The sequence below is a fragment of the Hippocampus comes genome, unplaced genomic scaffold, assembly GCF_001891065.2.
Source record: "Hippocampus comes isolate QL1 unplaced genomic scaffold, H_comes_QL1_v1.1 scaffold39, whole genome shotgun sequence".
In the NCBI taxonomy this organism is placed as follows: domain Eukaryota; kingdom Metazoa; phylum Chordata; class Actinopteri; order Syngnathiformes; family Syngnathidae; genus Hippocampus; species Hippocampus comes.
In genome coordinates, this window is record NW_017842054.1 from 2,616,020 (window position 1) to 2,643,746 (window position 27,727).

At 44.6% G+C, this 27,727-nt stretch overlaps 1 protein-coding gene across 1 annotated transcript in view; it reads right to left on the reverse strand.

Moving 5' to 3' along the window:
• The window catches only part of LOC109510108 (protein bicaudal C homolog 1), a 49,035-nt gene that overhangs the window by 18,094 nt on the left and 3,214 nt on the right, over positions 1 to 27,727 (reverse strand). The window contains exons 2-6 of the mRNA XM_019860198.1: positions 18,448 to 18,494; positions 10,435 to 10,504; positions 3,517 to 3,596; positions 2,181 to 2,339; positions 226 to 279 (exon numbers count right to left, since the gene is read on the reverse strand). Coding sequence (XP_019715757.1) covers positions 226 to 279; positions 2,181 to 2,339; positions 3,517 to 3,596; positions 10,435 to 10,504; positions 18,448 to 18,494 — 410 coding nt within the window. The remainder of the gene's footprint in view (positions 1 to 225; positions 280 to 2,180; positions 2,340 to 3,516; positions 3,597 to 10,434; positions 10,505 to 18,447; positions 18,495 to 27,727) is intronic.

Here is a 27,727-nt window from a genome sequence, read left to right on the forward strand (position 1 = left end):
GAAATTTGAGTGAAGACGGAGTGCTGAGCTGTGCGAGTAGGAAACTGGAAGGCGTGAAACCAAAAACGAGCACTTACGTCCAAAAATGATCTCAGAACTCTCTGACCTAAGTGAGTTGAAAGAAAATCTATAGGGACGTCCTCCAATCAAATGTCTGCAAGTGTTTCCACAGCGAATAAGTGCAACGAGTATCGGAAGTGTTGTGTTGCGAGTATCCCAACTTACCCGGATTTTAACTCGAGCCGCCTCCACCCCTCCTGGCTGCCCCGCAATAGACACCTGTTGACCATGACAAAAAGCAACACGTTAGGAAACGAGGCCAAGACCGATACGAGCTCAGATCATCGCATGTCGTCAGACTTGATTTCGATGTTGAGTGCTCTTGGGAGAAAGAAAAAAAAAAAAAAACTGGCCTTTATTTCCACTTTGTATTTGCCAAACGCCGCATATGCGAGTGCTGCCCCCTTTGTGAGTCATTCAACTTTTAACAGCTGCGACTGCATGTGTAAAGGCATCGGCGTGCACATCGCGTTCACGCAACCGCCAAATCCCTTCGCAGTGAGTAAACTCGCAGCTCGCATTTGAAGCGCTTCCTGCTCGGTGCGGTAAATCAGCGAGCGGACCCGAAGAGCCGCGCAGCTGCGCGCACGTCGGGCATATGCGGTGCGATGCGGTGTACGCCCGCGAGGCTCCTATTACGCGCCGGCGGGCTTTGAAAAGAAGCGAAGGTGGCAGCTTAACGGGGTCTCGGGTGTTAGGAGGGAGCCCCTTGCCGATTGTCTGCCTCGTGGGGCGTCATCGGAGCCAGTGAGAGCGGAAGAGGGTTGAATGCAATCATGCGAATTGGGAGGGGGAAAAAAAAAAAAAAAGCAGTAGGCCGTGTATTATTATTATTATTTTTTTTTTAACTCTGATTTTCATGCCTGGCAACATGTCCCTTCAACTCTTATCAGATCAATTAAAATCCCTCAAAGGCAGCAGTGCGCAATTTGAATCTTCAAAACGACACCAGCGAGTTTTCTTATATATTTTATTTGCCCAATGACGCTTAGGATGTGTATACAGTGTTCCCTTGCTACTTCGCGGTTCAGTTATTGCGGGTTCACTCTATCGCGGATTTTCACTTGTGACCATAACTTCATATATTACAGTTATTTTTGCATCTTTTTCTTGCTACGATGCTATATAAGTTGGACCAGTCAAAAAAAATGAATATATTTTTTCCTCTCCCAAAAACCGAGATCCTAAAAATTAGCTCGGTATTTGTTCTCCATTTTGCATTTTGAAAGTTACATCTATTAAGTGTAACAAGTCTTTAGAAGGGTAGGAAACGTGTGGGAGGAGTTGTAATGGCTTAACAGAGGCGTAAATCCCACCCAAAATAACATAAAAAAAAAAAAAGAAAAAAAAGAAAATGAGGTCCACCTCTACTTTGCGGAAATGAATTTATTTTGGGGGCTTCGGTGGTATCACCGGCGAAAAGTGAGGGGACACTGTAAATCTGTTTAAATGTGTTCAAGAATGTGGGAGGGAATATCGTCTGGTCTCTCGATTGGAAACTTCATTTTATGTTCGTCCAGCCGTTTACATTTCGGCTGATGCTGGTCTGCTAGAGTGAAAATTTTCAGTTTAAAAAAAAGAAAAAACCCAGACGGATGCAACCGGATATCCTGGCACATAGGCCACTCATCAGAATTCCTTTTTTTTTTGTCTTTCTCCAAACAACCTCATTCCCACACCGATTGGTTGAAACAAACCATCTGCCACGCGGTGATTTCTTCGAGGTCTGAGGCAGGGAGAAACCTCATCACCATTTCGCGGTCACAACGTTTGCCCAAAACGAACGGGATTATAATCGCAACAGGCTACAGTCGAAGTTTATTAAAAAGCAGCTTGTTACAATCAGCCGCCAGCTAACGTGCACAGAAACTCTCGACCTTCGGCAGCCGATTGACTCGCCATCGCGTCTGCGGGTGTGACGCCGCCACGCTCACGGTGCGGACATCATTCTCGGTTCTGCTCGCAGCTTTATGATGCCGTTTAAGACCAGATAATAATCACGCCGCAATGCTGCAGTTCAGTCGATCAAAAAAAAAAAAATCTAAATAAATAAAAAAAATACATTTATTGCAGCGGATGTGCCAGCCGTCCGTCACAGGCGTCAGCGTGGACATACGCACCTGGTTGCTTTTCTCCGCCTGGTTGTTCCTGTTGGAGTCGGGGAAATGGATGTGGCAGCCCGTCTCCTCCATCACCCGCTTGATGTTGTTGCCGCCCTTGCCGATCACGTGCGAGTGCTCCGTGTGCGACACGTCCATTTTCAGCGTTACCCTGTTGCTCTGCGGACATCCGGGACAGAGGCCGTCAATTAGCAAAGCGCATGAAACTGTCGCACCCGATGTTTGAAGGTTTCTCCAGACTGTTAACATCGATGTTACGTCACATGATATGTTAGCATTAAGCTAGCAGAATTTCATGAGCACGAAATTATATCGTTTATTTATATAGAATATTTCCAAGAATATGGCCAGAGTCTTCCTGAAGAAAAAAAATAAAATAAAATAAAACCCAACAAATACAAAATAATTATGTAATTTCAGATATTACAGGAAAAACAGGAAGTGATTTTGTTCAAATGAAATGGAAATATGACAACAAACATGACAACATCAGCAGCTTGCAGAATTGACATGAAATGTTTATTTTGGGATCATACACATTCTTTTGTCTTCCAAACTTGGCTTCTAGTGTTCCTTATTATTTAATGTGAGCGTGGCCTTAACGCTCCATCGTAGTTAAGCAAAATCTCGCGAGAGGCTGATTGCCGTTGCCCATATTGGAATGCAACAGACGGGACTGGTGTACCTAATCAAGTGACCACTGAGCGCAAACGAATGCGTTCTATTTGGCCGTTCCAAGTGCACGGATGAGTGGCTGCCCCCAGGGGGTGCCACCGCACGGTCTCCCAGGTGATGCAATAGTGCTGTGCTGTTGCCATGGCAATGAAGCCTTTCCCCCCACATATCACTGAAGACCTGCACGTCTGATTGTCCCTATGTGGGGAAATTGTACCCAGAGGCAGTGGCGGGCGCTCTGTTTTGGTACCTGGGCCTTCTTCAGTGAGGATTTACACACTTATATACATCAAGCTGAAGCAGCAAAAACATCACTTCAAAAAAAAATAGATATACATTCGACTCACCAGCTGTGCTGATGATTAAATGCTTAATAGATTTGTTTAGCGAACTGATGTTGACTGGAACACATTTTGCTCTGTCCAACTCATCAGAGAACAGAAAAATGATGATGTCATCAAAGACCCCATGAGGGCCAATTTGGACTCTGATTGAGGGGAAAAAAATTAAGTTACACCAACCAATACGAATGATTATGAAAGCCCTGGGCAGATTAGATTGGCATGGCAACAAACAGGCTGAAATGTAATTGGACAACCCCCTCCGCCCCCCAAAAAAAATAAAATTAATGATATATATATTTATGCAGCTCGATATTTACCTTTGTATCGAGCACTGACATAATTCTCTCTTTGGCGTCCCTGACGTGTTCCCTCTTGCCGCACACCTTGATATGAGGATCTGCACAGCACAGAGAGACAGAGAGAAAGACAGAAACAGAAAGAGACAGAAATATACAGAGAAAGCAAGACAGATAGACAGAGACAGAGAAAGAAAGGGCGGGTCAGGACAATGGGTGACAACGTAAACACAACATGGCCGCTCAGGCCCGAGCATGTCCTCGCAGTCTGCCACCATCGAGAAATTGCAGCGGGGCCGAAAAGCCCAGCCACGATAATTGCAGCTTTTGATAAGAGCACGCTGGCATTCTGAGTCTGCTTGCAACCGCGGTGGCATGTGAGAAAGTGGGGGAGACGGCGGGAGGGTGCGGCGGGGCGTCCGCCACCACTCGGTGGATTTATACTCGGCCGATCGGTCTGTCATTCGGTGACGTCTGAGCTGAAATTATTGCTCCGCGCGTCGCATTTTACCTTAAATAGACAACACAAAACATCACGTGGCGCATATCGCGCTGCTCAACCTCGTATTGCCGCTGCAAGACACACAGGAAGGAAAGCTTATTTTCTGCACATGTGGTTTGCTTTTTCTTTGGCTTTGATGCAAAACTTAGTCAAAAGAGGAAGCAGCATCAACAAGTAGTCTGGCCGGCTGTCGTTCACTTTTTTTTTTTTTGCTTTGTTTGTGAGCAAAATGTTCAGATACGCTGTATTGGTGGCCGTGAACTCAACCCAGCTGACTTCACAACAAGCAGCAATTTGGTAGAAAGTCAACAAATCTTCATAAAATAGGATTCAGGAGGTTAACTGCCACTTCCAGTTGAAGTTCACCGTCAAACTAAACTTCAAACAAAAGAGAATCACATGTTGTGTCTTTAAACGAATGACATCACTTAAATCTGCTAGCTTCATGCTAACACATAATGTGAAACACCATAGACAGGCTAGCAGTGAGCATCACACGGCAGTGTTCCAATGCTTTAATGAGCACATATTTCATCTTTCTCCTCTGCGAGCTACGAGTACTCTTACTGCTGATTATTGAGTCTCTTCCAAGCATTGGGTGAGGCTCTTCCTTGTTTGTTTGTCTGTACTTCTACTCCGACACGGCGTTGTTGTTCAACGATTCTGCTGATGTACGCTGCTTCGCTGAACAACATGGCTGCAAGCAGATGAGCTAATTTACGAAAGCAGAGCCAGTTTCACCGAGTTTGCAATTCGGTTACTATATTTGCAATTTTTTCTGGCCATCCTCATGAGTATTTTTCAAAAAAAAAAAAAAAAATACAATAAATTAAAAAAAGAAAGAAAGAAAAAAGTTGCTGCTGCTAAGAAACAGACAACACCTCCCGAATCGTTGTGACGAGAAAGGAGCCCAGTGGAAGGCAATCACCCAGCCAATCGCTCTCAACGCTGCCATAAGATTCGCAAGTTGCATTGCAGTGATTTGCTGGAAACTTTTGACCTGACGTATGTAGTTTGCTGAGGTCACCTGGGGTCACCTGCTCAACTCTAAACGAGTTAAAATCGAGAGAGGGCAGGCAATGAGAACCTCTAAGTATGGCGGCGTGACACCTCAACGCAAACTAGTTTATAGCGTAACCCCAAAGCCTCCAAAGTCATTTTAAAGCGAGGACCCCCTTGGACTTATGACCGCTTTCTTCTCAGATATCCACACAAAGCAACGGCAGCTAATGCTTACATCTTGAGGAGCCCCTGTGGAAATAACACACACACACAGTGACACACAATTGCGCACTAAATACACTTGAGGAAGTCCTCTAAGACCCCTTTCCAAGAATCCCCGTTCCCTCCCTTATACATACACACACACAGCACTCGCAGTATCTCAGATTTACAGTCTGGCCTTCAGAGAAGCCGCACTGAATCCCATTTATTGTTTCGACGTCGCTTCTGCATTCTGTGGATCTCTCGAAGCGCATGTTTACACTTTGGGGGTCTGGGCGGGGCAGAACAATTTGTGATGACGACGGAATTCCGAAGTGTATGGAAACAGAGAGACAGAAAACATGACCAAAAAAAAAAAAGAAAAAAAAAAAGAAAAGCCTTTCACATTCCTGCATGACAAAGCTTTGAATACCCGCCAGTAATACCCCATTTGAGCGTTAGAGGGCGCTCCTCCAGTGTCCCCACTCTAACCTGCAAGAGCACATCTGGCAAACATTATCCGGCCTGCCCTGCAGTTGTGATGTACAACACCCCCGCATTTTTGAAGCAAAGTGTGGCGTAGGCTTTTTTTTGGGGGGGGGAGTAAAAAATGTGCACCTAACAGCTTAATTTGGCACACGCAACAGCTAGAAAAACAAACAAAAATAAGAGCAGACGTTCAGGCTGCAGAAGGTGAGAGCTTTCAGTCACACAAAGAGGGAAGCTTTTGACCCGCAGCTCACTCCTGGAAACAGCTAGTATGCAAAGCGCCCTCAAAAATCGTTGTCTTTTCATACTTGAACAGGTATGTCTTCATGTTTTTCAGACATTTAATAAGGAGCAAGTACAGGATGTTACAGGATTTCCATTTATTTATTTATTTATTTGAAAGCATTTGGTAGTCGGCCAATTCTCAACTGAGGATGTTACGGGATTTCCATTTTATTTATTGATTTGAAAGCATTTGGTAGTCGGCCAATTCTCAACTCAAATGATCTGAAATTTTGACAAAACTTGTCAAAACGAATTAGGTTTGATGTTCAGCTTAAATTGATTTGATTTGATAATATTTGATAAATCTTGTTTGCTATGGTGATGGATAGATTGACAGATGAGGCATTTTTCGGGGGCGAGGGGTTGAATATGCTGGAATAACAAAAGTCAAACAAGAATGTGCCGCGTGCACTTTTGAGGAAATTTAATTCAAATACACCAAGTGGAAAGCAGTTTTGGACATGGCACAAAAAAACAAAAAAAATTAAGAGGTGGAAAGAAAGGGAGTGTCTGGGCGTGAGCTGTGGTCTACAGCAGCTCTTTGCAAGTGTCCTCATTTTTGAGTTTGTCTCTTTATAGTACCTTCATTATTCTATTAAAAAACACTGTGATCCTCATCAGTCAAGGTAAGACTGCATTTATATTTTAAATGATATAAACACTTTTGGAACACACAAGATAAAGTGACGGCCAGGTAGTACAACTGAACAAGTAACTTGATATCTCAATGTAGTAAGATGCAATTTTCAACTTTCAGCAATTTTGGGAGAAAAAAAATAATCTCTGCTTAATTTTGGTGAAGAATGTTTACATATTGCTTCATTTAATTTTTTTTTTATCACAATTCGATTTTTAAAAAAAATTTAATTCAGAAATTGACTTTTGCAACACGTGCAGAGAGCGCCTTTATAGTATCTTCATTATTCTATTAAAAAAACACTGTAATCGTCATCAGTCAAGGTAAGACTGCATTTATATTTTAAATGATATAAACACTTTTGGATCACACAAGATAAAGTGACGGCCAGGTAGTACGACTGAACAAGTCACTTGATATCGCAATGTAGTAAGATGCAATTTTCAACTTTCAGCAATCTCTTTATAGTACCTTCATTATTCTATTAAAAAACACTGTGATCCTCATCAGTCAAGGTAAGACTGCATTTATATTTTAAATGATATAAACACTTTTGGAACACACAAGATAAAGTGACGGCCAGGTAGTACAACTGAACAAGTAACTTGATATCTCAATGTAGTAAGATGCAATTTTCAACTTTCAGCAATTTTGGGAGAAAAAAAATAATCTCTGCTTAATTTTGGTGAAGAATGTTTACATATTGCTTCATTTAATTTTTTTTTTATCACAATTCGATTTTTAAAAAAAATTTAATTCAGAAATTGACTTTTGCAACACGTGCAGAGAGCAGACTTCATGTGTGTTATTTGCTTCCTTGGAGTATTAAAATCACTGAGGGTTCACATGCACGCACACGATGAGGTGAACGTCTGGCCTTATCGCGGCCGTGCAGGTGGCAGAGACGCACGTAGGCAATAATTGGAACAGGCAAGCTCACATTTTGATCGGGCGCAATCCTCGCTTGGGGAACGGTGACAAACATCTGCCGCTTGCCTGCCGACTTTGAAACTGTTTCCAGACTCGCTGTGAAAGGCGACCACGGCGCAAAGTTACGGAAAAAATGTCTCGCAAAAATAACACGCAGTCCGGCGCATCACGTCATCAGTGAGTCGTAGCTGAGTCAGTCACTGACTGGTGGGAACTTTGGGTAAAAGCCTTTTTGTAAAATGTGCTTTTTGACAAAGATAAACATTTTTTTTAATGCTCCAAGAATCAAGATCTACAACAGCGAAAACAAAAGCAAAATTCACATTCTGGCATTTAATTAAACTACACGTGGTCCTGTTTTACCGAGATTCACGGTCTAATTAAATTAAATCCTACTCCCACAGTGGCGCAGCCCTCCCTCTCGCAGGTCCGCCTGCGCACATCTGTGAAATGACCCGAATCGGTTTTCCAGTCACGTACTGCGCACGATTTGGTCACAAAAATGGAGCCCGTGGTCAAGTGCTATGCGATGTTAGCAAGATGTTTCTTTTTTTTTTTAAATGTAATTCATTATTTAAGAAATGCTTTCTGCTATAAATGTTTATAGAGCCCTGTTCAACACATGAACCAACACACTAATGGATAGAAAAAGATACAATTACATTTCTGGTGCAAAATCACATGACAGCTGTATTTATTTTATATATATTTTTAAGAATATTTGTTTTCATTGGACAGCGCTGATATTTTAAAATTTTTACTTTTACCGCTGGTCTTTTTTTAAGCACCAGATGATGCATCATGCCCCTTTTATTTTGCCCTTAGACCAGTTTGTTCACGTGCGGTCACTCTGCTTCTCACGTCTTCTTCCAAGAACACGTGCTCATAACCGGAAGGCACCGTCCAACATGTTTAAGGGAGAAGGGATGATGACGCCACTCCGGAAAACACTCGACGCTTCACGCGAAGGTTAAAACGTCAATTTAGCACACAGAACACGCGTGCCAGGTGGTGACGGCGTACTCCTGTGTGTGAGACGACTTCTTATGTCATTTTGTCAAACATCTATTGCGAGTGAGTCAGGAAGTTACATAATGCCGTTGGATTGCACATCTGGCCTGAGGGCTCACATTGGCAGTTCTCCTGTGGACAACAAAGTGGGCGTGGCCACAACTCCGTGTGGAAGCTCGCCGATCGGCACGCCCACTGGACGAGCTCCAAATGAGAGCCATCATGTTTTATGAGGAACAGAGCAGTGGAACAACTGACTAATGAACACCGGGGCTCTTGTTGGAAGTGACGCCCACCCGCCCGGATTCCATCCATTCTTTTTTTTTTTTTTTTTTTGAATAACTCCTGTGCTTGCGAGAGTCGCAGGTTTTCTGGAGTCTAAGACACCCTGAATCCATCGCGAGCCACTCACATGGCACATCCGGACAAACAACCGTTCATCATATTCATTCTCAAAATCAATTCAAAGTCTTCAAAAGACAGTAGCGGGTGGCGCATTTGGTACCTGGGCCTTCAGTTGGGACTTGCCTGACTTAAACCAATTTTGAGTAACACCGGTATCACGTGGCAACGATTAAAAACAAAACAAAACAACAAAAAAATAAACAATACTTCGCAAAAACGCAATACCAATTAATCACCTGACGGGAAAATAAGATGTCATTGAAGACGAATTTGAAATCTCATTATTTAATGAAAGAATTCCATTGCTAAAATAGTTACATTAGCAGAGTGGAAGCTAGCTATCGGCTAGCAACTGCTATCTTTTCCTATCCATTAGTGTGACTGGCTAGCTCCAGCTAACAACCGGCTACAGCATGAATTTGAAATCTGATTAGTGAAAGAAGGCGTTCCATTGCTAAAACAGTTACATCATCAGAGTAGCAGCGATCTAGCGGCTAGCTACGGCTATCTTTTCCTATCCATTAGTGTGACTGGGCGAACTACAGCTGGAAACCGGCTAGCTACAGCTAGCCTAGCTTCTTCTTCTACCACGCTTGTCTGAATGCCCTGTAGAAATCATTGTGTGTGTGTATGTGTGTGTGGTGTGCTGTGTTTGTGACGTAAACCACGCACCATTAAAACAGTTAGTACACACTTGCTATTTTTTCCCCCTCCACCATGGGAGGGGTCTCTCACAAAAAATTGGGTAAGCTCTTAAGAAGCAGTAACCCCCTACGGGAAGGCAGTCGCTTTGACCTTTTTCCCTGAACACTTTGTTTTTACGTCAAAAATGAATTATAGTTCCTCTGACGTGGTCTTAAACGGCATTGAATTGGATTCAACGTGCATAGTCATGAATGAAATACCTCTTTTCTCATCGTTTGATGCCCTCTGTTTTCCCCGAGAAAAACGCAGTGCTTTGAACCACGCTGGCTAATTAAGGTATTTAGGGCAAGGAAACGCGAGGACAACATGTGGATTTTAGGAAGCGGTTATTGCTGTTACCACAAGATGTTGGGGTTATGCAAAAACAAGACTCTGAGCCATGTGTTTCTGTTGTATACACTTCTTTAAACTGGGTGAAAAAAAAATTGCCTCGACGATCGTAAATCATTCAGCGAGGTGTTTAGTGTTGTGTGTCATTCGCAATGGTGCAGAACTCCACAATCTCGGCGTTATTATATTATGGATGCCTTAATTTGACACATGGGAGGGGTACAATTTAAGAATCAAATAATACAGTGCCACAGCCAGAATAATGAATATTATCATTCACTTAAAATCTCTCTGACAGCGCCCATCCAAATTCAGTTTAAAGCAAATTCTACATCAACCTGTGTATTGTTTCAGCAGTTACCCCCCCCCCCCCAAAAAAAAAATTTCAGACGTCCATTCAAGTGGCACACTGTGCGAGAGGTAAAGGAGGGGCCAGTCTCACCTTTTTTCGACTTGGCTCCGATCTTCAGCTTGGAAGGCCAGGCTATCTGCGTTTGTGTTTCATCCATAATCTGCAACACAATTAACATTAACAAAGGTCATATGGTGCGTCAGGGCCGAACAAACTCGTCTTGAAAGGTTTGTTATTCTTTTTGAAAAGCGCATAATACATCTCAGTAGTGCTGATTGGCCAGTATTAGGCCTTTTCAAAATAAAAATATTCACCTGGAGTTTTGCAGATTAAATATCTTATGAACAGAAGAGAACAAACAAAAATCTGATAATCAATTAAATAGATGATTTAATTTAAAAAAATTGAATAAATTAACTTTTTGGGGGGCATCATAACAAAGATATGAAGGAAGAACATTTGACTCTTTTACAATATTTTGTCCTTTACAAGAGAGAAAAATCAAAACTTTTTTGCCGATTTCTTGGGTGGCGAGGGAATATCTGAATGTCTTATGTTGTGATGTATTGAAGTGTAAAAACAAAAGTGCTCAGCATAAAATCTGCCAATTTGGACTGATTTTAAAAGAGCGATTTTTTAGGTCAATTAAATCGGCCTGCCAATTAATTGGTCAGACCTTATACTTTAAAAAAAAAATGCTAAATCAAATCATATAATTTTATCAAAGGACATCCACTACCGTATCGCTAATATATAAAAGAGAATTGATGTCCAGGGGGGTTGAAAATCTTCAAACTGCTACCTAAACACACACTGAGTCGCAACACATAAACGGAGCTAGCTATCGAAGATGCAAAAGTCAACTGCGACCAAATCCAGTTCCAATAGGTAGTCTGATGTGAGGCAGTGGAGAGAAAAAAAAAAAAGAGCCCCCAAACTTTGGCTTGTCTACATGTGAAAAAACACCATGGCCAATCTGCCTTTTGACATGTCCAGTCGTCGTAAGCGCGAGCACATGCGCCGACGTTGAGAAAGCAAACCTCCAACCGCCCGCTTCTGCCTTCCAACCACAGGAAAGCTCGCCTTGCCGGGCTCTCTGGCTACAAATCCACAGACAAATCTCTCGAGAGTTTGCTCACCAGAAGTTATAGCGGAGGGGGGAGGAAGGAGAGAAGAAAAAAAATAATAAAATCAGAACTTAAAGTTGGGGAGGAAAAAAAAAGGCTGCTATACTCTCTCTCTTTGTTTTCATACTTTCTGGCAACTTTGGGGTGAAAAAGGCAAGAATTTCTCTAAAGTGCTCCCATGTCTGACACTCGAGCACAGTGTAAAACTACTTCATATTCCTCAGCGGTCGCGGCAAGAAGGAATGAGCGCGGTGTTGTCCTTTAAAAGTGCGCCCTGTCAAGATTAGCGGGAGAGATTAGCAACGGTGCTACAATAATGATAATAATTCACATCCCCCCCCCGCTTCTGGATGAGGAACTCGATGTTCGACAACGAGCCTAAATTCTGTTTACTATCCTGTTTGTGGGATAAGAATTCAGCAGATTCAACAACAAGTGAGCTGTGAAGTTAGCAATGCGAGCCCGAAGGCACTTTGACGTCAATTTCAGAGGGGTAAAAAAAAAAACAAAAAAACACCAGCCACCAAAGATCGATTAAAAACCAGTTGCTCAATCTGCTTAGTTTTTATTGCACAAATGCCAAATGAATCAGAATTCAAATGAAAAATGAAAACGGGAAGTGCTTTAATGCCACCGCTTGCTTTTGATCGAGCAGCCCAGCCTGGTAGGCATCAAGTTGAAGACATACTGACGGCGTGTCCTTCCCAAGGGCGGCGCGCGAGCGCCACTTAGCGTGACGGTCGGCTGCAAGTGCCGTCAAGGTTGCAGACACGCTCTGCGGTCAGTCGCGTGAAAAGTGGACGGGGAGCAGAGCGGGCCGCTCAGAAGGCATCGGCGATATGAATTCACAGCAAAGTTTCTGCTTTGCTCTGAAATCACATCAAACGTCGCCCGAGTTGCTCTTTTGGAAGCGATTGGCATCTGTGGACATTACAGTTGTCTTCTGGTAACGCTAAAAATGAAAATAGAACATAACCGGCAAGCGTTGTGAAACGTGAGGCTGAAGGTGACGTTACAGCCTCGTTGGAGTAAATGCAACATGGAGCTCTGTTTCGGTGTGATAATGCGGAATGAAAAGAAGGCACAATTTGCGAACAAACAAACAGCCCCCCCCCCCCACTTTTCCTGAACAATATTATGGAATGATTAGAGAGCAGAATTCCTCCCGCGTGGATTCCATTTGGCCATGCTGCCGATTCCAAAGTAGAACAGACGAGGGAGTCGCGTCGAAACAAACGTTTCCTAGTTAATTCCCCGGCAACAAAGTCTCCTGGCGGCAACGAGCGTCAGTGGCGGCACCGAGGTCGGCCTTTCCGAGCGTTTGGGTCTGAAAACAAAACGCTGATCATTTCCATAATGGCCCGAGGCCCGGGCCGCTAATCTCCAACATCGCTGTTGTGCGCCGCATGTCAAGCAGGATAAGAGATAAATACCTCTGTGGCTAAATAAAGCTTTTCATCATTAAAAACGAAGCCAGCGGCCACGAGGTGGAATGTACTCGCATATTTGCTTCGCTCTTGCACATCGCTGTTTTTCGCCAGCCCTCTGTAACCATGACAGATGGCGTGTGTCCTAAAGTGTGGAATTTAAAACCAAAAAGAAAGAGAGACTTCCTTGGCAATTTGGAAGACAACCTAAAGAAGAGCAACACAGTCCAAGCCAAGGCACATTTCGGAAGGCGTTCGTCGCAGGTGCTTGATGTTGTTTTGAGGCTGCGTGTTCATAGATCGTACTTTTTGATTGACATCGGGGAAGAGAATCGATACTTTTATCGTGCCGATACCGGGCCTTATTCCAATGCATCGAGTGTTCGCGGTGGCTGTCGATACCAACAACAGATACAATATGACAGAGTAGGTTGTTTGAGGCATTGGTGAATCAGGAAATAAAAAAAAGGTCTTTGCTAACAATGATCTGTCAAGTTTATTGAGTTCTGGTTTCGAATCTCGACTTCCTGTGTGGACTTTGCACTTTTCCCCCCACTTTGCTTGTGTGGGTTTTCTCTGGGGACCTCCTCCAACATTCCATAAGGCATGCAAGTTAGGTTCGCTGAAGACTCCCAATTGTCCTTAACTGAGAATGTGAGTGGCTGTTGGTCAACGTCCGGAGGTGCCCTGCGATTGGCTGGCGGGACATCCGGGATGCCTCCTTCACAATTCTGAGTTCCAGGGTTCAAATGTCGCCTCTGACCCTTTCGGTGTTTATGTCTCCCATCTCCCGACGCGGTTCAAAAACATGCCTGCCTGGTTCACTGGACACTGGAAATTGCCCGCCGATGGAGAATGTGGGTGTGAATGGTGACTGGCGACCGGTCCGGGGTGCACCCAGTGGGTACCCCGCCTCTTGTCTAACATCAGCCGGGATAAATAACGCCAGTTCACTGATGACTTTATTGGGGACAATAGAAAAATGGATGAATGGAGGACAAAGCGTCCCATGATGAAAAGTGCATTTCAAAAGGCCGCGGCGGCGCCGATGACTTCCCCCAAAGTCTCCCCGCGCTTTGCTCCGCCAAGGGACGTCTTTCAAAAAGGTCCTTGTTCAGAAAGCGGGAGAGACATTTCCTGCTCAGCGCTGCTGTTCTTGGCGGCGGTGTGCAGATGGGACTGATTTCGGACAAGACCACACACTGCTTGAATGGGCGGACTCCGTTTATTTTCGATGAAAGGACTCACGGACAACTCGCCCGATGCGCAAATTCCTTTACCTATGCCTCGAACGCCCTTACTCTGCCGACGCCCCTTTGCGGAATGCATAAATAGAAAACGTCGCTGCTGATCGGTTCCATCGCGCGGCCTTGACGTGATGATTGGCTCCGAGACGTTTCCAGCTGCTGTGTGAGCAAAATCAAACGTCCACCCGTACCCCCGCCTCACACACACACCCCAAAAAAAAAAAGGCCCAGACTGGAAGGCAGCACATGTGTTGGACACACGTGGTCATGTACGACCGTCGGCTTGCACGTAATATATCGCTGTAACAATCAACATGGCAGAGGCATGTTTCCTCCTGGCCCGCGCGGCGATGGTGCAGCTGTTGTTTCAGCTGGAATGTGTGTCTGTGTGTGTGTGTGTGTCTGTGTGTGTGTGTGTGTGTGTGTGTGTGTGTGAGGCAGCGGGACGCAGAGGACTGTTGGGGGAGGTGGGGGGGTTGTTAAGATGTGGTGAGCAGACCTCGAGGCGGCATCACCAGAAACGATGCAGTTGACGGTTTGGATTCGAGACAACAAGCGTTTCTGACATTGTCTTCGCTCCCTGGGATAACGTCGTGGTCCCACGACCAAGTCAATACCGATAAAATCTTATTCACGCATGAAACACTAAACGCAGTCGGAGTGGGTGGGTGGCGCGTAACAGAGATGCAGTGCTGATAGAACGTAATTCCGTGTAAATGACATCATACTCCATCCTCTCACAGGCCCGTTATTACGCCATGTCACTAAGGACAGCACATATATAAAAAAATAATCGATTTAAACCTACTAAAATATGCATTGATGTTAAAAAATATATATAGAAAATAAAAATAGAATCAATTTTGAAATTTTGGGAGTTGCAATGACAACAGTCAAATCTCAGCTACATCATGGAGATTAACAGTCAAAATGATGAGTTCATTTTCCAGTTTTTGTTTTTCATGTCACGGTTTGCAACAAGGACAAAAATGCGGATGTTAAAAGAAAAATATCCGTCGGTTATAAAATGACTTTTGCAAAATGATTCTTGAAAATGTAATTGCAATCGGGAACTGAACATCGAAAATTGAAGCAAATCGGGGCTTGAGTGAATCGTTAAATCCCTTATATATATATATATATATATATATATAATAAAACGAAATATCAGTGTGGCCCTAATATGACTTACAAGTTTAATTCCTTCTGTGACCAAGCTTGTAACCCAATTTGCCAGTGGATCTAATCGATTTTCCCCCACTGGAATGAATTGAAATGGCACTCCAGTAATCTGTTCCAGCCGCCCCCTAGCCCCCCCCAAAAAAAACCACTGGGTGGATGCTAAACTGCCAGCATGTCACTTGCCAAAGGTGTTCTCGATTCCCTCTGAACGAGTCTACAGAAGACAACTTGAAGTCAGCTTTGAGAGGTTTGAGGTCCATCCGTATAAATCCACGTCGACTCCCAGGCAAGATGCGTGTTTCAATACCACAATGGCACCGCAAGCAATTCGGCGACAGATTCTCCCGTTCCATTAAAACGGTTGCTCAAGGGCACCTTGAGAGTGATCAAGGCGCACACTAGCATCTCACCAACCACACGTTCCGTCGTGCTGACATTTGAGCTGTATGAAGAGGGCGTTAGCTAGCCAACCTTTACTGAACGAAGGTGCAACAGGAAAACCTCACAGCCTGCCACCAAATTAAAATACTCTCTCATAAAAAGTTTGTGCCTCGCCTTTGTCATAATATCATTTAAAATGAGCGTAATATAAACCAAAGAGAATTACCCATTCAGTATTTAACCAAATCACAAAACTGACACAGGAAAATCCGCTAGCTTAATGCTAACATGATGGCTAACCAACCGGCGCGACAAGGCTACGCCTGCCAATCATTCGACTGCAAAGGGCTACCGAGGGAAGTGGCTGGCGTGCGCACGCTTGTATTTCGGCCCCAACGAGAATAACTTGCTCGTGATTTGGCACTTCAACATCAGGCCCGGCCTTCTTTACAGAACCAAAGTGTCGGGACGGAGAAGCGCGAAAGGGTTCCGGGGCCAAGCTGGTTTTGTGTTGACAGCTTGAGGTTTTCTGCCGCTTTGGACTCAAAGGAAGTCTAGTAGACGGTGAGTAAGAGCGAGCAACTGGGCCTGGGGACAAAGTGCGGGGGTGGATTTTTTTTTGGGGTGGGCGCTCTCGACCTCTAACTCTTCCGGCAACTGCGGCACCTCGACAAAAAGTCCAGCGTGCGGAGTAAGTCTTATGCCATTCATTAGCCGAGCCCAGCAAGGGCGGCAGGAAGCGGTCAAACTAACACTTTCCATTTTTTTCCGTCAACTTCAGGGTATCGCGCACACATGCACCTCGTTCCTTTCGGCTCAACAAAAGCGTCGCGCGGTCCAAAGCCGTGTTTATTTTGCAGCCTTGAACGGGCCACGGCCACGGATCACGCGATCCGAGGGGCAATTGCACGCAAATGGAAATGGTGCACTTGAATGAAAACCTGCTCTTCTGCGGTCTTCCAAGTCAAACAGCCCGTCGCTAATTTCAAACTGACGATTTAACCTTGAGCCCCGACTACCATGTTGAGGTCTTGAGAACTTGAGAGGTGAAGGGAGGGAGTGGGGGGCAAAGTTGACCCAACTCCAAGCAGATTATCTCCAAACGGCTCTGTGGCTCACGTACGATATTTCAACTTGGAAATAAAAGGTGGGCAGATGCCAAGAGTGTCGAGTGCGAGTCAAAAATGCCATTCAGAGGCATGATTTGCCTTCAGAAATGCGCATCGGGGAACGGTTAAACTTCCTTCTCCGTTCTGCATCAATCTGTAGCAATTACTTAAAACGGAGAAGACTGGTAAAACAATGAAAACGATTGTCCAAAAAGTTCATTGACAGGAGCCCTCAGAGGTTTTTGACACCTATGACATTACATTGGGCTGACCAAATTCCTCCATTTTCAACAAAATTGTTTCAACACGACAGGATTAAGCCGTCCATTCGTCCTGCCTGGAAATGTGAGATTTGGCCGTCAACTCCCCCATGTCCAAAGCAGTTCTTGCCCGTACCGGTAATTCTACCGCCCGACGTTTATCCAATTTTCAGAGATTATTTCTCCATGTCAAGTCAAGGTCCCGATTCAAGTACTGCAGTCATAAAAATCAACCCCGAAAAAGCCAACGATCCAGCAAAAATGCAAAGTTAATCCTTTGAGGTCCGGGAAAAATGTGCTGAAGCGTCGCGGCGATTTCAACCCCCAAAGTTTTTGCGCCGCATTTGAGCACGTACCAGGAGCGAAAATTTTCAACCAAACTTGTACCAACTCGCAAGCTTGCCCAAATCTCTTTTCCCTTGCGCTACCGTGTCTCATTTTTTTGGACCCACCTCATCTGAACCTTCAAGTGCTCTCTCAGTCATTGGCAGTCAGAACAAGAACCTTGAGAATTGCAAACGGGATCCAATCCGAAACATTTGAAGTAATAACGCCAAGCAACACTGGTTGCAATTTCCAACCAGTGGCCGTGACCGCTAATCTTTTGAAATGACCTCCAACTACTGGGAAGGTTTCGCAACAGTGCCCCGTTTTGCAGCAGCTGAAAAAGTACCGTCGGGCAAGCACAGTTTTGAAGACTCGAAATTGTCCGGAGGTGCGAATGTGACCGTTGGGGCTCATGTTTCCGTGGTCTTCAATAAAATGAGAAATAAAACTCAAGTCTTGTGATTGATGAACACTTTGGATGCTGGTGATTTCCTTTCCAAGTGTTTTTTTTTTTTTTTTGTGGTGGTCCTTCGTTCAATAAATCAATGCACACTGTCTAACCGATAAAAGATTGGAGGAAGTCGTACAATGATAAGAGTTGCTGGCCTCAAAATATTCATGCCCTCAAAAGTTTCAGAAAATTACCCAAATCACCGATGAAGTCAATGAGGCAGAGCGGGCGCGCTCGTCGAGAACTCCATCTTCAAAATCGACGCACGTGTCGGCAACGTTCACAACGCGTACGTGTGTACTTAAGTGTTCCGTTACATAAGTAAGAAAAAGTCCCGCCTGTTGTGTCAGCTGCGTGACGGGAGAAAAAAAAAAAAAAAAAAAAAATCAGAGCGCGGCGGCCCGCAGCGGTCAGTGTCGGTGCCGTCGCTTTGTGTTTTGTTTGAATTTGTAATCAGGAACAACAGGACATGGCACCTGACATTTGTACGTCAGCCCCCAGTGCCCCCACGCTCGACAGAGAAGACACTCAGCAGGCAACAACAAAACCCAAAGATGATCAAGCAAAACAACCACGTGTGGACAACACTCACCTTCTGAAAGAAATCCTCCCCGCCGTTGACTCTCCCCTCAGAGGCAGCTAGAGTGAGACAGAGAAGAGGAACAATCAACTCAACTGTATTTCTAGAGCTCTTTAAAACCGCCAACGCTGTATACAAAGTGCTGCACGTGGAGCAAAAATTATTATTTCCCCCCCAATAAATAAATAAATAAATAAAGATAGTAGAAAGGACAAAATCCGTCTAACTAAAAATCAAGTCTCACTCTGAGTCAAAAGCCAAAGAATAAAAATGAGTTTGAAACATGGGCAGCGAGGGGGCTTGCCGAACGTTCATTCCAAAGAGAGCGACCGGCAAGGGCTTGATCACCTCTGAGCCTCCGCTTAGTTCTCGGTACCTCAAATAGTGTCTGCTCTGCAGACCTGAGAGGTAAGGTGGGGCGAGACCATTCTAAGATTTAAAAACATAGAATAGAATCTTAAAAAGTTAGTTAACTATCTTAGTTAACTATCTTAGTTAACTAACTAACTAAAAAAAAGAAATGTATGGGAGCCAGAGTAGCAGTGATGTGCTCCCTCTTACGAGTACCAGTCAAGAGGCGAGCGGCGGCATTTTGGACCAACTGCAGACGCTTCGTGATCCTGTCAGGCATGGCCGGAGTGAGCTCTCTCTCAAAGATTGTCTCTTCACATGGCAGCGTTTAGAGTGGATCTGACTTTCGCGCTCATGTTATGCTTGGCGAGCGGATTGGTAGCGCTCATTTCCAGGAATGGGATTCAAGTCATGTAATCCAAACGACTGAAAACCAATCCCGTGTGACTAATTGATGGATATCGGGCAATCGCTGGTATTGCAGTGTACAGGAGCCCGGAATGGTGTCATTAATACAATGTTTGGGTCAAGTGTCGCCAAATTTCACTCCGTGCCAGATTCCGCGGCACAATTCTGGGAATACTTTGGAAAGTGCAGTTTCGGAAAGAACATGAACCACATCAGAAGGGTCCCAGTGCAAACGAAAATCAACATTTACAAGAGCCGGTTGTTTGAAAGTCTTTTTCCGAGCACGGAATAGAATAGGGAGGAACTCCCTCAGCCGTAAGTTGCTTTAAGTTGAACTGCAGCTGGTTGCTAATAAATGTGAACCGCGCAACCTGATTGTAAAATAAGACTGAAGAAATAAAACCGAGGTCAGCATATTATGAGACCGCTGGCTTCAGGCGTTACACGTAATCACGCTGTCCAATCAAAGCATTGTAAAGGAGGATTCCTTTCAATGTGTAACAGAAGCCGTGTCGAATACATTCAGTAAACGTAATGACAACATAAGCAATCCTATCTTGAGGTTAGTTACCGAGCTACAGCCATTTTCTACCTCGCTAGCGGGAGGAATTTACATTAGCGGAAGTAAGATAACACTTTTTAATAATAGCAAACTGAATTGAAATGGATTTTCATTTGTCATTTCCATGAAGTGGACAAAAAAATTTTTTAGCTTCACGTCCATGTCTGGGCACAAAGAGTTAGCTTGCAAGCTAGCTTAAAGAATTCATTGAGAACTTCAAGTTTGCTACTGCCATGTGATCGGCGATAGAGACGAAACATTTGGAACACTAAAACCGATTGGGAAGAACATATTGTCCTTCAAAACTTGAATGAACACATCTTTAAAACAACTGACAATCAACAGGATCAAGCCTTACATTTCTGACTCAGACGAAGTCACACAAAAACTGAGCTCAAGATACTTAATGACATCATAAGGATAACTTGAGGAATTACATGCAAGTACAGGATTATTCATTTCTGTAGTAGAAAAGTTACAATGGCAAATAAGCTCAAGAAATGTACACAAAATGCCAAAATCTATGGGAGAGAAGTTGATGATGATTTTTCGCTGCAACAACAAAGTTTACATGAATCGTCCACCGGACAAAAAACATCACGTTTCCACTTGGGATACTTAAGCTAGCAGTGAGTTAGCTTGTAAGCTAGCACAGAGGACTTGAGAATTGTGGTGACATTTTCTCTCGCCCCGTTAGCAACGATTGAGATGAACGGCTAACCGAGCGAAAACAACAGACTGTGCTTCAAAACGGATGCGAGCGCAACTTCCAAACAACTGACATCGATCCGGCATCAAATTTCTCCTTCCTACGATTTCAACGCGAGCCACAGCTGATGCAACAAGGAGGAACGCGGCGCAATTATTCCGTTGACACATGCAGTTTGAGTTGGATAACGTGCGGCTTTGATACGTCGACTCGAATTGGAAGAGCGACCCGCGTTGGGTGGAAGACGGAGGGGCCAAACACCAAAAGCTTGTCGTCACTCCAGGACATCTGCAAGTCTTCCAGATTATGGCAGCTCTGCTAATGTAAAATACATATCTGTCCTCCGAGGAGAATTCTCATGTTTCGCTATCATCCGAGCAGGAAGTCTTAATGATGTCTCTTCACCAACGTTGCCTGAGATGGATCTGTTACCGTCTGTCGGAATCTGGGTCAGGAGCATCCGCGGATGAAGATTTGGGTAGATGTACCTCCCCCACCCCAAAAAAAATAAAATAAATAAAAAACAGATATTCCCTTCTTAACACTGATATTTTCAATGCATCTGCAGAATGTGAGAGGCCTACTTAAAAAAAAAAAAAAAAAAAAAGGGAGCTTTATTGCCATTCGGAGCAGACATTGTGGCCTTTGGCGATGCACGCCGACATCATCAAGAAGGCGTGTCAACAACAATCCAAGCACTTTATGATCACGCCGAGACCATTTTGCTGTAGTTACATTTCAGAGCCGATTGTGGCCAAGCTAATTCTCAGTCCCCTATTGCGTTGAGAACAGATGGTGTCTGGATATTTTGCTGGATCATTAGCGAAAAACAATACAAAGTGGAAAAAACTATTGACTGTTTTGAGGTCAGACCCTTAAACAGAAGTTTTCAGTAGCTGCCATCATAGACTTCATCTGCTTCTCTGAAATCAATAAATAGGTACATAGAGGATGAGGCAACCGGGTTGGTTGAACGGCTCTGGCTCAGCGGCAGATTGAGTAATAAGTGGGCATCAAGTATAGCGCAACAAATGTCGTAGACGGACAGATCACAGAGACATCGGGGCTGCAGATTGACCGCAACTTTGGAGAAAACATGAGCAAAAACCTCCAACTCGCCGAAAGGGAAACATCCCGTCGACAGATGTGTGGCACGCAAATCAGCCGTGGGAGAAACCAGACCTGAGACGGGAAGATTACGAGACCCGCGGGGGGCGCTTATCATGACAGCAACCCTATCGGCGCACCGTTTACGACACCGACTCTAAACCTGGCCCTGCTCACATGCTTTTGCTTCAAAACGGGAATATTGCAGTTCGGCGCAATTTTGTGGGGTCACGTCGGAAAAAATGCTAAGAGGCTTATAATGCGATTAATAAAGAGAAACATAGCCCCCAGCCCCCTCCATTGAACAGCCCTTCAGTTCACCTCAAGGATTTGTACATGCTGAGTCAAAAGCCAAAGAATAAAAATGAGTTTGAGGATGGGTTTTAAAGAAGGGCAGCGATGGGGCTTGCCAAACGTCCATTCCAAAGAGAGCGACCAGCAACGGAAAAGGTTTAATCGGATCCCCTCTCCGCTTAGTTCTCCGTACCGCTACCAGTGAAGGGATGCCAGAGTAGGAGTGATGTGCTCCCTCTTACGAGTACCAGTCAAGAGGCGAGCAGCGGCATTTTGGACCAACTGGAGATGCTTCATGGAGGACTGGCTGACTCCAAAGTCAAGGGCATTACAGTCATCCAGCTGAGATGTGACCAAGACATGAAGCACTCTTTCAAGACACACAAAAAAAAAAATCCCGTCCATACTGTATATTCACATTTCTGAAATCTGAATCTAGGCCCACCGCATTCCAAAATGGAGTTCCGACAACGTCTGTTCTCAGGCTCCAACAATATTCTGCGTAGACTCACGAACAGTATCCGAGAGGAAAAACGGCAGCAACCAATTCGTGTTGTGATCGGCCGACGCGGTATCGACGCCGATCGGTTTGATGTCATCGAGGGCGTCATGACGAGTTTGCTTTTGTCACCGCACTTGCCATGCGACGTTGCTCCCCTTTCAGCCCGCCAACCAAAATCACAGGCCTCTGCCGAGACACGCCAGCTGACTTCTTCAAAAAAAAAGGTCTGCAGAGCACATCCTTTGTTTGAGTTTATTTTGGGCATTCTGTTGGAGAGATTGTTACTTCTGCAAGGACTTTAAAATAGAACATCGTAGCTCTGGTTAAACTGGGCTGAGGACAACAATTGTCTCAGTCCAGCAACAGGTGTGTCGCTTCCGAGTTGATTTTCACCAATCGTAGTCAAAGTCTGGAACGCACCCCCCCCCCCCCCACACACACACACAATAAACGGCGATTCTCTGGACTGTTAAAAAAATTATTATTTTTTTCTCTAAATGCCAGCATCTTATACGTCCTAAAGTCGCCCTTTCGTTTTTGCGGCAGCGACGCCAATGACCGAATATATCCACTCGTCCCATCTGTCACGACGCGTAAAAGAAAGCAATGAGCTGCGGAGGAAAGCACGAAGGCCTAAACACTGACAGATGATACCCGAATCTGTTCTCCATTATTTCACGGGCAGACACGAAATCCGGGAGATTCCACCGTTGTGACACTGACGGAATGCAAACAGTGTTGATTTCTACAGTTGTGGCTCCGATCCACGCGCAACAATCAAGCAAACAATACCTTCTAACTCCGACCAGAAGCCTCGGATATTTTTGGCTTTTTTTTTTTCCACTGGTGGATTCTTGCACTCGCGTATGAGTTCAGCTTTGATGGGAAGGGTGAAATTCAGGTTGAGAGAAGGCCAAACGGAGACAAAAATATTCGCATTCCGAAAAGAACATTCGTCACAGTTGGGATGTAAATAAGTGTCGGTTCATTCGGACTCACTTTACACAATTCAATCGGTTAGCGAGTGCAGAGTTTGCGGAACAGTCTATGATGACTACTTTGGCTTCAATAACAATCACCTGGTGTTAATTTTGAACCAAAAGATGCCTATGGTCAACGATCGCTATTGCTATTGATTCATTGTCAACAAAATGGGGACTGCGGTCTGCGGGTGCTTCCCTTGTCTGCCTCGGTCATGAGGATCTGGGTTCAAATCTTGACTCCATGTGGAGTTTGCACGTTCTCCGGTGGTTACGTTTTCTCCCGGTACTCCGGCTTCTTTTCCTAAAACATCAACGCTGATATTCACCGGCGAACAGTCCAGGGTGTGCACATCCAGCTGGCGTCACTCACAGAGGCTTGTAGGGACACACAAGAGGCTATTACAGTTCCTTGGCTGATTATTTGACTCCGATTCGAATAATGTTCCCACAAGTCATCAGGTAGATTGATCAACTTCCACAAAAATACAAAATCAAACCGGTACCATTTCATTTTTTGAAATACTCCATCATGAACAGGTCATGCTAGACATGTAGCTGCCTTGGCGTGCCTCCATGCGCGCGCGTTAGCGAGCTCAGGGCGTTTTTCTAAAGCTGTCACTAAGGAATCGATTATCCCCGCCATTATTTCATCCGTTACTTGCGCGATCGCCCCTTTATTTATTTTCATATCACATTTCCAACAATAATCACGTCACTTCACACTCGCACTCGATCACTGCTTAGTGATGTGTTGATAAAGCAAGCTATGCTAAGCTAAGTTAGCCGGAGAAGCTGTCACACGCACTGAGACAAGATGAACCCATTACGACAATTGAGTTGAAGATGCGGAGTTCTCCGTAAAGTAGTGAGGGGACGTAAGGAGACAAGGCTTCAGTTTGTCCGGTGCTACTTTACTTAAAAAAGCAGCAACGCCGGGTTGCGATTACCTCTAGTAGGAGGTTCGCGGCGACCGGCCGGTTGGCTCGTCATTACACGCCTCCGTCCTTACTCATATAATAATCGTACCTGTTAAAGCGCTTCCATCCCAGTCTGCCCCAACGGCAAGAAGCCGCATTTACGTGACATATACAAAGACGCCATGTTGGATGTGGCAAAGTGAAGCAAATTGTGAATACGCTTGCTCTTGATTGCTTTTGATCGTATGATGTGATCCTCGCTCAATTTTACGATATTGTCTGCTGAATCGATGTCGAATACAAAAGCCACATACAATATGACGGATGAGTTGACACACCGCTCCGACCCGGTTCAACAACTGAACCACGTGCGCAAGAATCTGCGAGAGACGTCCAGATATCGAGCCGATTTCCTTCCCGCGTCATCCCTCCAATAAATGATGCCAAGCGATTACACAAAGCAGCGCATTCCTGGTACCTGGTATCTCCAGCCCAGTATCGGGTCCCCTGCCGAGCAAAGGGAGGGAGCCTCGCTTGGAGACTGTTGTTATGTAAACATGACATTGTTGGGAAATCGCCGTTAATCATATTAAAAGCACCGCTGCAGTATTTTATTTTATTTTTTCTCAAGTCTACTTGGCTCACTCAAGTATGTCGACTGATACTGCAAAATATGTCCAAATCGGATGCCCCCCGTGCATAACGGAACAGGACATTACAATCAAAGTTCGAGAAAATCATGTTTCCTTTTCCTGGATGGACAGAAAGAGATGCAACAGAATAAAACAAACAAAAAAAATTGATACAATCACGCAAGGAAATATAAAGCAACTAGCAGTCGGTGCCGAGTGATCCGAGCGAGCGAGAACAACAAAGCAAAAGCAGAGCTTCTCCAAAAAGGCAAACACTGAAAGCCCTTGAAGGGGAGCGGTTCAAGTGCCGAGTGGCATGTATGTGTACGTAAGTCCGGGGTGCCCGCTACCCACCTCTGCCCCCCCCCCACACGAAACATTTCTAAAATAGCAACCGCAAACCAGACAGAATGTAAATCTTCACTCTGACAAGGGCAGAAGAAAAAGATGTTGGAGGGCCGTGGAATAACAAAGATTCATTTACAGCTCCGGCAGCGCAGAAATGGGTCAGAGAGCTGAAATAAGACTCCCCCAGGCTGCTCCCACCCCCCCTTTTTTTTTTCTTTTTTTAAAGTAATGAATTACAGGTTTTTCCACCGAGTGGAGCCCAATTATATTACATCTGCTAAGAGCTTCATCATCGCCCCGTGATGGAGGAATGCGGCGCGCGGGCAAACTTTGAATAGAATCGTTTAATTGTCGCAGCGTGTTGTTGTGGCGACGGGGGAACAAGAAGGTGCGAGAAAGGAAGGGGGAAAAAAAAAAAAAAAAGGTGGTGACAGAGCGGCAGGGAACCCTGCTGTGAAAACGACTCCAGTTACTTCCAATTGACTGGCGACCGGTCCGGGGCGTACCCTGCCTGTGGCACAAAATCAGCTGGGATAGGCTCCAGCTCGACTGCAACCCCAATGCAGACAAGCACTATAGAAAATGGACGTACACATTGCGGTTTGGCTGCATATAACTGACATTAAAAGTTGGCCCCAAAAATGGATACGTACTGTCGGTCCATGCGCACGCCAGTCATAAGACCCGGATCAAATTTTGCAAGATTTATAAATCGTGAGCAGAGTAGCATAAGTGCCCAGGTCATTTGTAACTTGCTATCACAATACCCAAACCGACAAAAAGGTTGTTTGCATAGGTCAGCGGTATTCAAACTACGGCCCGGGGCCCATTTGTGAATTGCAATCCATTTACCGTATTTTCCACATGAAAAGGCACACTGGATTATGAGGCGCACCATCAATGAATGACCTATTTTGGAATTTGTTTCACACAGTGGGCGCACCGTATTATAAGACGCAATCTACAATGCATCCACTAGATGGAGCTACGCTCAAGGAAATGCCAACAGAACGATCAGATGTCAGTAAAACATAAAACAGCGACACAGTTCACTTAACCAACAGCAAGTTATAACTTATAACTCGTTAACGTTGAACACTCTTGCCGCTGCTCTATTTCCGTGTTCAACTGCGAAACCGACCGCCTTAAGTTTGAACTTTGCGTTGTCAGCATGTCTCGAGCAAGGAGCCATTTTGTAATGAACGTAATGACCATACACAAGGCGCATCGGATTTTAAGGCGCACTGTGAGCTTTTAAGAAAATGGAAGGCTTTTTGGTCCGCCTTTTAGTGCGGAAAGTACACTCGTTAGAAATACAGCCAGTGAGAGTTTTGTCCTTGCACGCAAATAAAAAGTGACGACAAGAGAGCACTCCGGAGGAAGCAAGATGAGGTCAAAGACCGCGCCGCATTCTCCCTCAAGATGCGCACTTCCCGTCCAACAGCCTTACTCAGCACCCCGGAGGAAGACGAGGATGACGCCTCAAAAGGAGGACGTTCTTTGGTTGTTGTTGTTTTTTTTTCTTTTCATGGCATGACACAGCTCAATAAAAGAGGCTGACGACTGTGGAGGTTTCACTGCCACGTTTTTTTCTGTGGACTCTACTTTCTATTGCGTCGGCAAGGTTATTAGAGTTCGTGAAAACAAAATGAAAGGTGGGAAAGCCAATACTCAATCTTCAAATTAAGTTCATTCAAGAAAAAAAAAATGCCTCTCAAAAATTTGAAAAGCTGCTCCTCAAATGAAGTCAATAATTGGCAAAACTGCTGCCCATAGTTAAAAAAATAAAAAATAAAAATATTGTGAGCCCAGGCTTGTTTAATAAATACAGCATTTCATACAAATATCTCCTGCAATCATAACTTCACGACAGCAACTTTACTAACGACTTCAGTTCATATTCCGGGTACGTCACCACCGTCGTAAACATCCGACTCCTGCTTTAATATCATGAAAATGCATTTTAGAAGTTAAAGAGGCAAGACCTGGAACCGAATACCAGACAAAGTGGACCACTGGACCGGGAGTAAATGTTAATGCTTTCCCACCACAGTGTCTTGTCTATAAAAAGAAAAAAAAAAAGTGACCACACAGGGTTTTTTTTCTTGTCCACAAATAGCCATCTTTCAGGCTTTCATGCCACTGTGAAGCTCTCCAAGGTGTTACAACTTGCGAGTTCTCGGACGTGCTGCCAAAAAGACGACAGTAAACTTCAATGGCTACCAGGGTGAGATTTCCCGTAACCTCTCCCCTCTGAAAAAAAATCTATTTACTAATTCGACCATCCTGCTCCAAAGACACGGCTGGAATTGCTGCCATCACAGTTTCCATTTTCTCCTGGTGAAAGTGGGCCAAAAAAAAAAGAAAGAGAGATGACTGCAGGGCTTCCGAGTCACTATGAAGTCACGCCAGCTAATCATCTCTTAATGCTCGTTTGGATTTCCCAAAAGTCACACAACCCGTGACGATATGCCCGTGC